At 41.7% G+C, this 14,830-nt stretch overlaps 1 protein-coding gene across 1 annotated transcript; it reads right to left on the bottom strand.

Annotated features, from left to right (window-relative positions):
* Nucleotides 1–323: 323 nt before the first annotated feature.
* On the bottom strand, nucleotides 324–14,819 carry LOC110677144. The gene is made up of 2 exons (XM_021847954.1): nucleotides 14,610–14,819; nucleotides 324–1,922 (listed from the first exon to the last, which is right to left on the bottom strand). Exons 1-2 carry the CDS (start codon nucleotides 14,733–14,735, stop codon nucleotides 1,227–1,229), a joined length of 822 nt encoding a protein of 273 aa, XP_021703646.1. The 5' UTR covers nucleotides 14,736–14,819; the 3' UTR covers nucleotides 324–1,226.
* Nucleotides 14,820–14,830: the final 11 nt, after the last annotated feature.

The following is a 14,830-nucleotide window of genomic DNA, read 5'->3' as shown; positions in this document are numbered from 1 at the left end:
ATGTCGCTGCTGTAGATTACATCCTATTTTTGATGTTGTGGGATAGAACTATACAAATTTCTCGTTTTTCTATCAGAAACAAGATGATTTTCTTAAGGTGTTCATTTTACACCCCTTCCCTATGATGGCAGACTAAGGTTGGTGCTAATAGAAGGTGATATTTTCAAAAGACACACCATCTCGAATGATTTTGTTCCAAATTACTAGCCAGCAAGTCATAATCAGTTTTGCTACAAAAAAAAGAAAAGAAGGATTTTTCGGCTAGTGGTTCAGAGGCTGAACATGGTGGCTTGAGTCTACCCAATAAACGAAAAAAAAACACATTTTTCACATATCAATTTTTATTAGATCCTAGCGTATCAACCCATAGACCTTCATTCAGTCATTTGAACGGTATAGACTCATCGGTCTCGTCCACCAGTTCGGACGCCAGCAGAATCTCACCTTCACGTGTCGTTCCATGTGCTTTTTGAGCGTCGCGTTCTGGCAGAAAACCCTCCCACAGATGGCGCAACAGTAGGGACGTTCGCCTGAGTGCGTTCGCTCGTGGATCGTGAGGGTTCGTTTCCTGGTAAAGGCTGCATGGCAGACGCTGCACTTGTGCGGCTTCTCTCCAGTGTGGACATCTCGTGACGCTTCCGATCCGATATGTGATAGTAGCTGTTGTCGCAGTACGAACATTTGTACGGTTTCTCTCCGGAGTGAATCCTGGCGTGAATACGTAAAATGCTGGGAAAAACTTTGAAGCGGGCTGGGCAAGCATCACACTTGAATGTTTTTCCTCCGAATGGCATGAACGAATGTGTTCCTCCATGTTGCGTTTTCTGCTAAATGTCTATCGCAAAATGAACACTGGAATGGACGATCTTGCGAAATGCAATACCAAATGGTTCTTGAGATGCATTTCACTGAAGAATCTCTTTTCGCAGTGACTGCACTTGAAAGGTCGCTCTCCACTGTGCTTCGAGCGATCGTGCACTGTCAGTAGACTACGACTCACTGTGCGAAATGGACAGTGGATACATGAGAAAGTGTTTGCCAATCCACATTATTAGCACGAACGAATTGGTGGACTTTCAAATTCTTTAACGAACCAAACGATCGAAAGCATATATTGCATGTATGAGGTTTGCTTTGAGCATCGTGACGTTCTTGATTGTACTTCAGCTTGTGAGCATGCTTTTCCAAAGCGTGAAACTATCAATGCCTTCTCATCTGGAAACACATCATGGCAATGAGTTACGCAGCAATAGCGTTCCTTTGGTTGTGCTGCTGGATTCGCCTTTTCTACCAGATACAACTGTCACAGGTTCAGGGGCCACTTCTTCCACATTGAGTTGGTCTATCAGTTCATTGGAATGATTATGCTCATAATGTTGAACACATGTTTCAACCGTTTCGTAAATGTCTTCGCAGTTATTGCATTGAAACAGTTCCATAAAACTTCTTCCTTGATGGGCCTCCCAACTGTTCCAAGTTGTCGAAGGATTTGAACAGATGAAGCACGTAAAATGAAGCTCGAAATGAAGTAGTATCACATGGAAACGTGACTTTATGGGCCTGCTCGATATGATCGCGATGATCTTCCTGGCTGTACAAAATTCCCGAACATAAGCAACACGAAAGCTCATCATTTCGATCATGGTGTAGCAATCCGAGGACGGCTCTTCATTTGTCTCATTCTCGATGGGCAATGAACAGCTAGTCGCGTCATGATTTTCCAACACTTCCACAAACGCAGGTGGTTTGTATTCAACGGGTTCGCTATCGTCTGCGGCAATTAGAACAGTTTGTTTGTCATCCGTCATTTGAAGTAGACTTTGCTCTGAATTAGCACATTTCTGCCGAAAATTTATGGTCGCAATCAGTTCGCTGAAGCATGGCGAGCATATTTGCTTGGGTAGTGGATCGGAATCTGTTATCTGAAATTGATGAAATGGACTAATTAGAGAAGGTAGGTGATCCATTGTACAGAAAACTACAAATTATAACGAGTTCAAACAGATCAACACATTGTCTATAACAAGCGTATCGCGATTGAAATGAACAGTATACAATGTTTCGAGTTGAAAAATGGGAGAACTAACGTGCGAAATTTAGTTTTTCACCAACTTCATCGCGTTGCAACTTGATCCTGAATAGTGCATATGATGCCCACCGTGGAGGGCACAGATGCGCACTAAAGCGAAGCGAGTCGCGACTCATAATTTTACTAAGTAAGTAAGATGCTGAAATATACTTAACCCCTCTACCGGTAGCTTCACTTTTTACCGCTAAAAAAATATTCAAATTGCCATAACTTTTTTGTTTTTCGCTATTTTTGCACTATTTTTTCACAAGCCCTCAAAAATCTCTTCTAGTTTAAGAGTATGTGTCGATATTTATGATTGGTCATTTGGATCCGGAGATTTTCTAAAATTCCTTGGAGGACCGACGCGTAGCCATAACCCACTTAAATATCTCAGGCTACCGAATTTCAATCGTTTTCGGATATTCATTCCACGAAATGATACATCAATGCGAGTATGTTGTGAAAAAACTCTAAAAAACCTCAATTATCAGATTTCTCCAAGAATACTGAACCGATTTGTATGATTTTTTTCAGAGTAGCTCCTTATTACCTGGCATTGTATAGAACACATTTTATTTGTTTTGATAAATTGACCGAAAACAAAATGACCGTCAAAGACATTTTATTTGGAAAATGTCGATCCCCAAAGAACATCGGAATATCTTCAAAACTAGATCACCAATGATTAATATCGAAAAGGATTCTTAAACTAGAAGAGTTTTTTTGAGATCTTGTGAAAAAATGGTGCAAACATATTTAGAAACAAAAAAGTTATCGCGATTTGAATATTTTTTCAGCGGTAAGAAATGAAGCTGTCGGTAGAGGGGTTAATATTCTTTATTTTTCTAGACTGAACATGAAGTTCAAAAGTTTTTCAACTTTAGTGAGCTGGTATATTATTTAAAATATATCGAAATGTTATTACAATATATTGTAAAATGATAAAAAGTTAAGTAATACAAGTTTTAGTATTGTTTTAGTACTTATTAGTTGAATTCAATATCTCTACGCTCACAATACTGCTCACCCGATAAGCTTGTCGCGACTGTTCGTGTGACAAACATCTAGTTTGCCACGCTCTGACAGTCTGAGTACCGGGTCTTCTTCTTTTCTGGCGTTACATCCCCACTGGCACAGAGCCTGCTTCTCAGCTTAGTGTTCTTACGACCACTTCCACAGTTATTAACTGAGAGCTTACTATGCCAATGACCATTTTTGCATGCGTATATCGCGTGGCAGGTACGAAGATACTCTATGCCCCTGGGAAGTCGAGAAAATTTCCAACCCGAAAAGATCCTCGACCGGTGGGATTCGAACCAACGACCCTCAGCTTGGTCTTGCTGAATAGCTGCGCGTTTACCGCTACGGCTATTTGGGCCCCAAATTTACCGGGCCTATAAGTGTTAAATCAAATTTTTCAACCATAATAAAACATTCTCTACAATATAGCACTAAACAAACAATCGAAAACATCAATAGTAAGTATTAATAAAAAAAATTCTATTTTGTGATAACAGTGCCACTAGCATTCTACTACTTATATTTCTATTTCCTTTCATTCGCTTGCGTTCAGAGTTACATATTTCTCAAGAGTACATAAATCTTGCCATCGGTATCCAAGTTGTGAAACAACTGCTTACTAACGAAGAACCTCTACAACTATTTTCGCTCCTGTATTCAGGTCTAGATGGTCTACATGATTTGGTCGAAGACTCGCGATCAGAGAGTTACAATTTTCGATCCTCGTTGAAATGTTTTGTCATCACTTCAATCATTGCGCTGAAAATTTTAAAAAGCACATGTGGACGGAGCACGTGAGACCTCATCTCAAGAATAATGAGACGCACAGTGCGCATTAACTCTACTTGCGTTCTAATGCATTCACAGAATCGACGTCATGTTTGCAATCGCATAACAACGTCGGGATAATAAAAGAGACGACTATTTTCCTTCAACCGCACCTCTGGACTGAAGCATGTGCTGCCCGCTGTTTTAAACACTCTCTACCTGCCATGTTCGGTTGGCTATCCGCCAGACTGTTACAGCAATAATCAGGAGGCCATCAAAAGACGATTTCCCCGTAGCTTACAACAAAAACACATTGGAAATAGTTTGTCCTTTTATAGGGGGGTCTGTAGCCTTGAGGTTACGCTTTCGCTTCATAAGCGGAAGGTCATGGGTTCGATTCCCAGCCCCTCCACAAAAAATCCGTCCAGCCACCAGAAGACGCCTCACGGAGGACCGTGCTTTGGGGAGCACATCCATCCTCCGTCAGTATCAGATGGTGACTGAGACAAAGTGACCCTCTTCGCAGGCAGCTAGCCTCACTAATAGCAGAGCTCTCTCCTACCTGCTCGGTGTGAGAGTAAAAGAGTAGGAGAGAGTGAAACTAGATGTAAATATAGATAATTTGAAAATAGATCTGTATCGGTAAAGAAGCTACAGATCAACTGAGTCCGGCACAGTAGTGGCCACGAGCACGGAGTGCCTATAAAAAAAAATAGTTTCTCCTTTTATTTAGTGGCTTACACAATTGTTTACTCATTTGCTTGCGCATTTCTAGCAATCGTGTATTTTTTTAGCAATGGCACACTTAAATTAATTCCATCATTATGCGCCTTACCCAGCTTAAACCCACGTTAATAAGTAGTTGTATTTTAGCGTGAACAACCCAAAACTGTCAGATTCCCAAAAATGACAAAATCATGTTGGCCACGGTTCATACATATATGTGGTTGACAAGTTTGGAGCGCCCGTGGCAATAATAGCAATTAAATTTCTATCAGAATTATTTTATGACTATTCACCTAGTATGCGATATGAGTTGTACGAAATATTAGCCTCCAATAAGCACTTTTGAGTTGCTGGTAATTTTTAGAAATTTTAGTTTCCTCCCAGGGGCCCAAATAGCCGTAGCGGTAAACGCGCAGCTATTCAGCATGACCATGCTGAGGGTCGTGGGTTCGAATCCCGCTGGTCGAGGATCTTTTCGTAAAGGAAATTGTTGGAAATGGCCAGAGTAATACGCAAACACGTCTTGCTTTAGTAACGGTTTATTTGAGAATAATAAAAATGAACTCCTGTTTGACACCTTCGGTTCTAAGCCTCCTTGATTGGTCGTCAGTGGATCGGCCTACTCCAACACTCCTCCTCGATCTGCTGCTTCCAATCCGCTAGCCGCTGCCAGTCTTGTGATTCGAACTCCAGTTAATGGCTTCGTCAAAAGATCTGCCACCATATATTCTGAGGGGCAGTATACAAACTTCACCTCTTTCTTCTCGCTGATGTCTCGAACAAAGTTGTACTTGATAGATATATGCTTTGTTCGATTGCTGAATTTCTCTCCTTCTAACATCTTCAGACAAGTCTGATTATCTTCAAAGATTGTCAAGCTTGTTGGTTCATCCAGGTCCATCAGCAACTGCTTGATCCAAAGTGCTTCTTGTGTTGCTTCTGCTAATGCAATGAATTCAGCTTCAGCAGTAGAAAGTGAAACACTTGTTTCTTTTACGGTAGCTCCAACTGATACTACACTTTTTTATATTAAACTTTGGGAGGGATTATTAGAGTATGTTTAAAAAACTACAAATGAACTTTAACACTTCACTTTTTGCAAAAAAAAATAAAATACTAAAATCACTAAGGTGAGCAAATACCTTTAAACTCTAATATGTGTTGCTTATCTTGACAGATAGGCCTATTTCGTCTGCGACTTACAGACACTGAAGAAGTCTGTAAGTCGCAGACGAAATAGGCCTATCTGTCAAGATAAGCAACACATATTAGAGTTTAAAGGTATTTGCTCACCTTAGTGATTTTAGTATTTTATTTTTTTTGCAAAAAGTGAAGTGTTAAAGTTCATTTGTAGTTTTTTTTTCCAACTGATAGTTCCGCCATTGAATTTGAAAATTTGTCCGCTATTCGATTTTCTGTCAGTAGAACACTCCGCCCAATCCGCGTCTGCAAAACCGATCAGCCCTTCATGGTCCTTGCACCTACTAATCCGCAGACGACAACCGCTGGTTCCTTTCAGGTAGCGTATGACACGTTTCAGTTCGGTCCAGTCCATTTGTGTCGGCGCACTCGTCTTTCTGCTGAGAATCGATACTGCTGCGGAGATATCTGGTCTTGTGTTGACAGACAGGTAGAGTAGCTGACCTATCACCTTCTGATATTCGTGATTATCTGGAAGTGGTTCTCCTTGGTTTTCGAACTTCTGGTAGTTAGGGTCTAATGGAAACTTCGATTCTTTTGCATCCGTCAGTCCAGCACTGTCCACAACGCGGTTGATGTATTTCCGTTGATTAATGAAAAAATCTCCTTCCGCGTCGCGCTCCACTTCAATGCCGAGGTAGAAACGGATGTCGCCCAAACTGTTGATCTCGAAGTTTTGCTCCAACACCTCCACAAGATTTTTGATCATCCGGTCATCTTCGCTTGCCACGATCAAATCATCGACGTAGACTAACACGTAGCACTTCTTGCCTTTCCTCGTCTTGCTGTATAGGCACGAATCAGCGTCGCACCGCTTGAATCCCTGCTGCTCCAATACCGCGTTCAGTTTTTGATTCCAGGCTCGCGCTGCTTGCTTCAATCCATATAAGCTACGCTTCAGCTTGCACACCTTGCGTTCGACGCCTTTCACGATGAAACCTGGTGGTTGACGCATATAAATCTCCTCCTCAAGTTCGCCGGGGTATCCTACGTTGGGCAGAAACACGAAAGGCGGAAACACATAAGGCGGAATTTCGAAAGGCAGAACTAACAAAAGGCGACTACGCACAAAAGGCGGAATCACATAAGGCTAATTTAAATTTGGCGGACTTTTTGAACCAGCAGAGCAAACGACCGGCCGTTTGCTCTGCTGGTTCAAAAAGTCCGCCAAATTTAAATTAGCCTTATGTGATTCTGCGGTTTGCTTTTACAGTGAAACCTCCATGAGTCGATGTTCCATGACTTTATAACGACTCATGATATCATACTAAAACCAAAACTAAAATTTCATGGTTAATATGATGGTCCCCTCAAACAGGTTTTTACGGTGTACAATAATAAAAAGGTGATATAGAGTAGGTGTACCAGTGATGGACGTAATGGTTCCCTATTTCGCTGTATGTGTTAAAAAAATTGTTTTCAAATTTTGAATTATTTTTTATGTCTCGTAAGGTATTAAATAGGTCGTTACGGTAAACCATTCAAAAAGATTCCAAATGTGAATGATTTCGAAATTTATCATATGGCCAAATAGGGAACCACTATGGCCATAACTGTTACATAACATAACATAACATAACTGTTTCCCTAGGTCATTCCTATCCACCTCGAACAAATTTGTAAAAAATGATCTAGTTGTCCGGGTGGTAATGCTACGATAGGAATGATGTCACATGTTTACAAATCAAATTTAGTAAAGAATATGACTTAATAGTTTCGTATTCTGTGCAACTCTCCAAAGCATTTCTGTTCCATGACTCGATGTTTCCATGAGCCAATGCGATGGTCCGAATTATGGCGTTTGTAGTAAATCTATTATAGCACCGTATTGGGAAAAATAACTACAAAGGCACTTCTACACTCAAAATAATCCAAACGTCATTGTTACGTGAAAACATACGTGATTTTTTTCCATCGCACTTTCCACGTAGCTCTTACGTTAATCATAGGTAACCCAGAATGAACGCATGAACTTTTGAAGTTCGTCCATTCCACCACCGCTAAACGTAAGAGCTACGTGGATTTTCCGGTAGCCTTTACGAAGCGTTTCAATAGGACCTAGATGGTTTTGCATTAAATTTAACTGTAATAAAGACCAATCTTATTTCTAATAGGCTTTGGAAGAAAACTAATTTCCAATGTAAACAAACTTAAAAGATTGTGATATTTTTATTGTCAGAGCATTTTGAATCCTGTTTCCCCAATTTTGTGAGTTTGGTCTGCCATGTTGAAGCCTTCGCGTGCTATAATTCATGAAAGTTATAAATCAAAATCACGTATAAAATATGAAGTAATGCAGGGATTCTTCGGTATTCAAAGCATATTTACCTTGAAATCAATCTTACACATTGTTTAAAGCAGCAGCAGCTTCTGAAGTTCTTCAAAAATCAAGCGGGAGCCATCTTAGGATTTGAGCTCAACAGCGAATGTACGTACACTATGCAAATGTCAAAATGAACTCAGGCACCTACGTGAATTCCACGTAAGCGCGATAGGTAACCTCAGTAAACATTACCGAGTCACTATTTGATGGTTATGAATGGTTTAGTGATCTTTATCTTAGTCAGGTGAAGTGAAGGTAAAATGAATTTGGAATGATCTACGTGATTTTTCACGTAGCAATGACGTTTGGATTTTTTTGAGTGTATGAAGCATTTTGGAATGCGAGGATTCTATAACCACTGACAAACAGACGGAACATTCGAATTATGTGCATCGTACAGCAAAATTGTGCACAATTCTAATATTTTATGGTTGGTCGATTGGCCAGTCTTAGCGCTCGTATCGCTTTTGCACACTACTGCCACCTGATTCTCGGTTTGCCAAGCACAGCATTTTCAGCATTAGACAGTAACATTTGCGAGACAAAGTTTCAAATGGGTAACTGTTCTAGCTGTTACGTCTGTTTTTCTGTGCCATAACATTAACACGAATATGATCAGCTTGAATATCACTAGCAACAATATTAGGCGAAAAAACACTGAGGCAAAAATCTCGCATGATTTTCATAAGATCACACTAATGAACGCGTTTTTTGTTATTTTTTTGTTGGTTCATAAGACACTTGCGTATTTCATTCGACGAGATTGAGATTCATAAGACAAGTGTAATTTTTTCATAACAATCAATTGTCAATGTCATAAGAACGCTTATGAACCCCATTGCTCATCATTGTGAAGAACCACGTGAGGCAAATTTTCTCGGTACAGCCATTTCACTATCATAAATTCAATATGGCTTCCGAAATGGACGTGTTTGCTGATTTGTCGCTGGCTGACTCCGTTTCTAATGCATCAAAGGGTAAATATTTTTTATTTATCATCAATTCCGCTGTAACTAACACTTTCTTTCGATCAGATTAAGGAATTGGATCCGAAGAATAAGATTTTTGAATGAAAATTCAAAACAATTTGTATGACGCGTAAGAAATCACAAACCCCCCTCATCCATTAATCCACCCCTAACGTAAACCTGCACCAATTCAGGCGTTCTTCACAACTTTTCTCAATAATGTTTCGCTGCTATAATATACTTCTTCGCGTTCAAAATAGGTTAGCCAACTAGAGAAAATCGAATTTTCATCCATTTTGTCGTATCGCAAATCGATTCTAATGCTTATAGTAAAGTGCTTTAATCGAATTGCGACATGACAAAATGGATGAAAATTTGATTTTCCCAAGTTGGTTAACCTATTTTTCAACGCGGATTAATATTATTCATTCATTGAAATTTATAATCTAAAGCTCAAATTACACAAGACAGTCTTATGGAACCAAGAATGGATCAGAACGTAATTCATAAGACTATCTATGGATTTTGTTATCAAGTCAATGCTGGTTCATAAGATCATCTTACGAAATTCCTTCGAGTTGTATTATGGAAACAACATCTGCCGAAAACCATACGATGGTCTTATGAATTTCAAAGATTTTTCTTGTGTCGTAATTCCATAAGCAAATCTTATGACAGTCTTACGTTTGCTTTCCTCAGTGAACAGTATATGTTTCAAAGAAGAATCAATTTCAACTGGCTTTTAAGTGGCTTGTGGCGCCAAACATATTCAAGGTGATAAGTCCAGAAAGAATAGCCGATGATTAAAAGAAGGACAAATCACTGATAATGTATTAGATATTTCTTTTTTAAAGAATAGACTATGTCCATCATTCGGGCTAATGTTACTTTCGAGCAAGTGTCTTTCGGGCTAGTGACGTAGAATTACACGATATAAGAATGCGAAAATGACAACTTTGTCAAAAAAGCTCTCAGTTAATAACGGTGGAGGTGCTCATTGAACTTTAAGCTGAGAAGCAGACTGTGTCTCAGTGGGGGCGTAGTGCAACAGAAGAGCAACAATATTGACTAGATTTATCGAAAATTTAGCGCAAACCTAAGGCTGAAACAGGCGACAATAAATAAAAGAAATACACGCAAAAAAATTGTTCGATAAAAACTACCATTTTAGGGGGTTAACTTAAGCGCTCGCACCGGCAATTTTCAGCAGACCAGAAATGCGCTTGATTTTACCATGTCTGTAGTTGGAATCAGATTGTTGTAAATTATTTCTGTCAAATGTACCAGTAATGCCGTTGTGGTGTACCGTAAACATAGTAAATTGGTCTGAATTTCCATGGTAGTTTCAAGAATGGACGTAGTCAGCTAAAATAGTTATTTTTACCACAGAATTTTTTCCCGTGTAGAAACAGGCGACGGTTATATCACCTAACATCAACATGGTGCGAGATAATATTTCTCGGTTATAGTGGCACCGCAGCGTAATGGAGGGCATTGGACGGTATTTACCTGTCATGTATTAATTGGCCAATACCTACATATAAATTGAAAAACGAAAAACACCGTTTTTGAAAAGAAATTCTAAGTCCGCTTAGTGATTTTGAAAACGCTGATATGATTGGGAACCTAAACAGCTCAGTCTAATTATTGTTTGGAAGCTAAAGTAAGCATTTTGAAATCGTTTTAAAATGATTCCGCCTTTTTAGATTATGCCTTATGTTATTTTCCGCCTTTTGTTACACGTCTAAGTTAGTCTGCCTTTTGAATTTCCGCCTTTCGTGATTCCGCCTTTCGTGTTTCCGCCTTTCGTTAGGGTCCCACGCTTCAGCTTGCACACCTTGCGTTCGGTGCCTTTCACGATGAAACCTGGTGGTTGACGCATATAAATCTCCTCCTCAAGTTCGCCCTTTAGGAAGGCGGTCTTGACGTCGTATTGCTTCACTACCATGTTTCGTTTCGCAGCTACAGCCAGCAGCGTCCTGAAGGTCGTCTGTCTTACAACTGGAGCGAATACTTCGTCGTAATCACATCCGAACTTTTGTGTAAAACCTTGAGCGACGAGTCGAGCTTTATGACGGACAACCGCACCATTTTCATCACGCTTCGATTTAAAAATCCATTTGCATCCGACGACTTTTCGTTCCGGTGGTGGATCGACTAGCTCCCAGGTCCCGTTCTTCATGAGCGCTGAATACTCCTCTTCCATCGCAACCTTCCATTGATCAGCCTTGTCACTGCTCAAAGCTTCAGCCGGTGTCAGGGGATCATCTGAAGTTCGCTTGGTGCCCAACTGCTTCTTACGCTTCTTTGCCACCAGGCTCTGCTGTGCCGTTCCCATCTCGGTATCGGTGTCCGCATTCGATTCAGAATCATAATTGATAGACGGCTCTGAAAAATTTGGGAAGAGTATTCCTTTGCCACGCATAATGAAGTCAGTCAACTTCCCTGGTATGGCGCGCTCCCTACCGCTTCGCCTCAACACCTGTGACACGGGTGGATTTGAAGTTGTACGCGGTGGGAGCGCCGAGGAATTTGTCACATCACCGGTGGCATCTGCAAAGTGTTCATCGGCTTCGTTATCTTCAATTTCTTGAATCTCGTCATGGTTTGGTTCAGGGGGACGTAATGATCCTTGTCCGTTGGCCTCTTCATTTTCGATTTCGGGATTTTCGCAACGAATTGGTTCAGCGGGCCGGGTTGCACCTTGTCCGTTGGTCACTTCGATGAGGTCTAACTTCACATATGCAGGCCCTACGTCGACGCTGACTTGACCTACATCAACCGGTGAGTTCTTGTTGATTCTGCCTTCATCCAGGAAATTCACATCACGGCTCTTGATAATCATCCGCGACCTCTTGTTATACAGTCTATAGCCTTTCGAATCTTCCTCGTAACCAACCAGTATGCATTCTTCCGCTTTTCTATCCCACTTTTGTCGCTTCTGCCGGGGAACGTGTGCCATGACGGTTGTACCGAAAATCCTCAAATGCGCCAGATCCGGTTTCCTATTTGACCACATTTCTTCCGGTGTCATGTTGTGTCCTTTTGTCGGAGAAAGGTTCAGTAAGTAGACCGACGTCGCCACCGCTTCTCCCCAGAATCGCTTCGGAAGATTTGCTTCGAATAACATACACCTTGCCCGTTCAACGATCGATCTGTTCGACCGTTCAGCCAGACCGTTTTGTTCCGGAGTATAGTCAACGATTGTTTGGTGCTTGATACCATGCTTCTTCAACAGCTCTTGAAATTTCCGGTTCGTTAACTCCTTCCCGTTATCCGAACGAATCACCATCAACTTGCGACCCGTTTGTTGTTCCGCCAGACTATGGTATTCTTGAAACGCCTCGACGACCTCCTCAGCCGACTTCGTCTTCAAAAAATATACGTAGATTCTTCGGGTTTTGTCATCAGTGAAGGTAATGAAGAAACGGTTGCCGCCGATTGACGACTCCTCCATAAGTCCACAGATATCCGTATGAACAGTTTCTAGGACCTCCTTCGCTCGATGTCCTTGCTTGTTGAACGGTAATCTTGATTGCTTCCCTAGAGCACAAATCTTGCACGCCTCGAACATCTTTTCTTCAAACGATATTCCGGTGACTAAATCCTTCCGGAATTGCTTGAGACCATTCAGATGTAGATGTCCCATTCTTCTATGCCACAGCTCCAGATTTGTCATTTTGGAACATGCGAGGACCGTCGATGCACCGGCTTGGTTGAACTTGAACAATCCATTCTTCCGAGATCCGGTAGCGAAAATTTCTCCAGCAGCGTTCACCACTCGGCAGCCATCCTTTTTGAAAATCACCTCGTTACCGTTTTCAACTATCTGACTTACGGACAACAAATTCGTTGAGAGTTCGGGAATCAGTTGAACGTTGCGCACATCTATTTCCGGTTCTTCTGGACAGCATTCGGATTTCAACTTCATGTCACCGACCGCTTGCACCTGCATGGTACCTTTGTTCGCTGCAACTACGGTTCCACTTCCAGGCCGCAAATTGTTCAATAGCTTCCGGTTCTTGGTCAGGTGTGTGGTTGCTCCTGAGTCAAAATACCACTCATCTCCAGCGTCTTCGATTGTTGAAAGCACGGTGCAGAAAGCATTTCCCCGCTTCTCACCTTGACGAAATTTGCTTGAACAATTCTTCGCAATGTGTCCGAATTTGTAGCAGCATCGACATTTCGGTCCTTTCGATGAAGACTGTTCTCCGGGCTGTTTTCCACCTTGATACTGTTGATGCTTTTGATAGTTCTTCGTCGCGTACGCCGAACTGATCGATGGTTCTTCCATCTCTTGGAGTAATTTAGTCTTGATCAGGTCTCCTTTAATCGCTACGCCGGAACTTGAGATCGCCATCACCATCGGTTTGTACTCTGGAGGAAGGCCAGCAAGTAGTAAGGCTCCTACCCACTCTTCGCTCACGTCGAATCCGATTCCTCGCAACTGGTGTGACGTTGAAACGATCCGGTTGACGTAGTCGACCATTGACGAACAGTTCACCAATCGGGTATTGATCAACTTACTCAGCAGCCCTACTTTCCGTTCAGTTCCTGAATCTTCAAAAGCATTTTCCAGACACGTCCAAGCTTCGCGGGCAGACTTCGCTTCTTGAACATGGACGTAATTTACAGGTTCGAGCAGCAAAATAAGCTTCGCTTTCGCTCTTCTGTCCTTCTTCGCATCCACCTCCGGCAACGCTCCAGCGGCACCCGGTGTAGGCTTGACTACGTCCCATAGCTCTTCCAGCTCGAACAGTGACTGTACTGCAAATTTCCAGGTCGTCCAGTTTTCCCTTCCTTGCAGACGCTGTATTGCAGGCAGACTTGATACGCTGTAGCTCGTAGGGTTCGCCCAAGCTCCATCTCCGTTTCCGCCGCTACCAGAACTTCCGGGGTTTTCCGTTTCGTTAGGCATTTGTTCGTGATCTTGCTATTCTTCTGTTGTATTCCAAACTGGGCCCATAACCTGTTGGAAATGGCCAGAGTAATACGCAAACACGTCTTGCTTTAGTAACGGTTTATTTGAGAATAATAAAAATGAACTCCTGTTTGACACCTTCGGTTCTAAGCCTTCTTGATTGGTCGTCAGTGGATCGGCCTACTCCAACAGACATTTTCTCGATTCCCAGGGCATAGAGTATCTTCGTACCTGCCACACGATGTACACATGCTAAAATGGTCAATCGGCAAAGAAAGCTCTCAGTTAATAACTGTGGAAGTGCTCATAAGAACACTACTCTGAGAAGCAGGCTTTGTCCCAGTTGGGACGTAACGCCAAAAAAAAGAAAAAAGTTTCCTCCCGTACTGACATAAAATGCACACTTGGTATTCCATTTACTCAATGCCTACTTTTGTCGAATGTTACAGATATGCAGTTGTGAGCAGTGTAGTCGTTTAGGGATCACTGACCAATCTTGCCCCTCCTTACCATTTATACGAGAAATGTGTCTGATAGGTCATTGGTACACTGACTGTAAAGGTTAATGCAAGAACAGCATACCTTTTGCCGTTGATACACTTTGCTACTTACCTCTAAACAGCAATATTTTCCCAACAGGGCCGCAATCGTGTCTCCCGTTTCCGTCTTGTTGAACACCGGCAAAGCTGAGCATTCCGCTCCCAAGGCGGTCAGGCAAGTTCTGCAGAGACCCTCCATAGTTTTCACATTGATTTGGGCAGGATTTCACTGCTAAAATTACAAATTAAATTGGCGGAGTCACTATTTTGTTTGTCAACAAAGAGATACCACAG

Source organism: Aedes aegypti, chromosome 2 (genome assembly GCF_002204515.2).
Source record: "Aedes aegypti strain LVP_AGWG chromosome 2, AaegL5.0 Primary Assembly, whole genome shotgun sequence".
NCBI classification, from domain to species: domain Eukaryota; kingdom Metazoa; phylum Arthropoda; class Insecta; order Diptera; family Culicidae; genus Aedes; species Aedes aegypti.
Note: the sequence above shows the minus strand (reverse complement) of the source record. Positions and strands in the feature narration are given on the sequence as shown.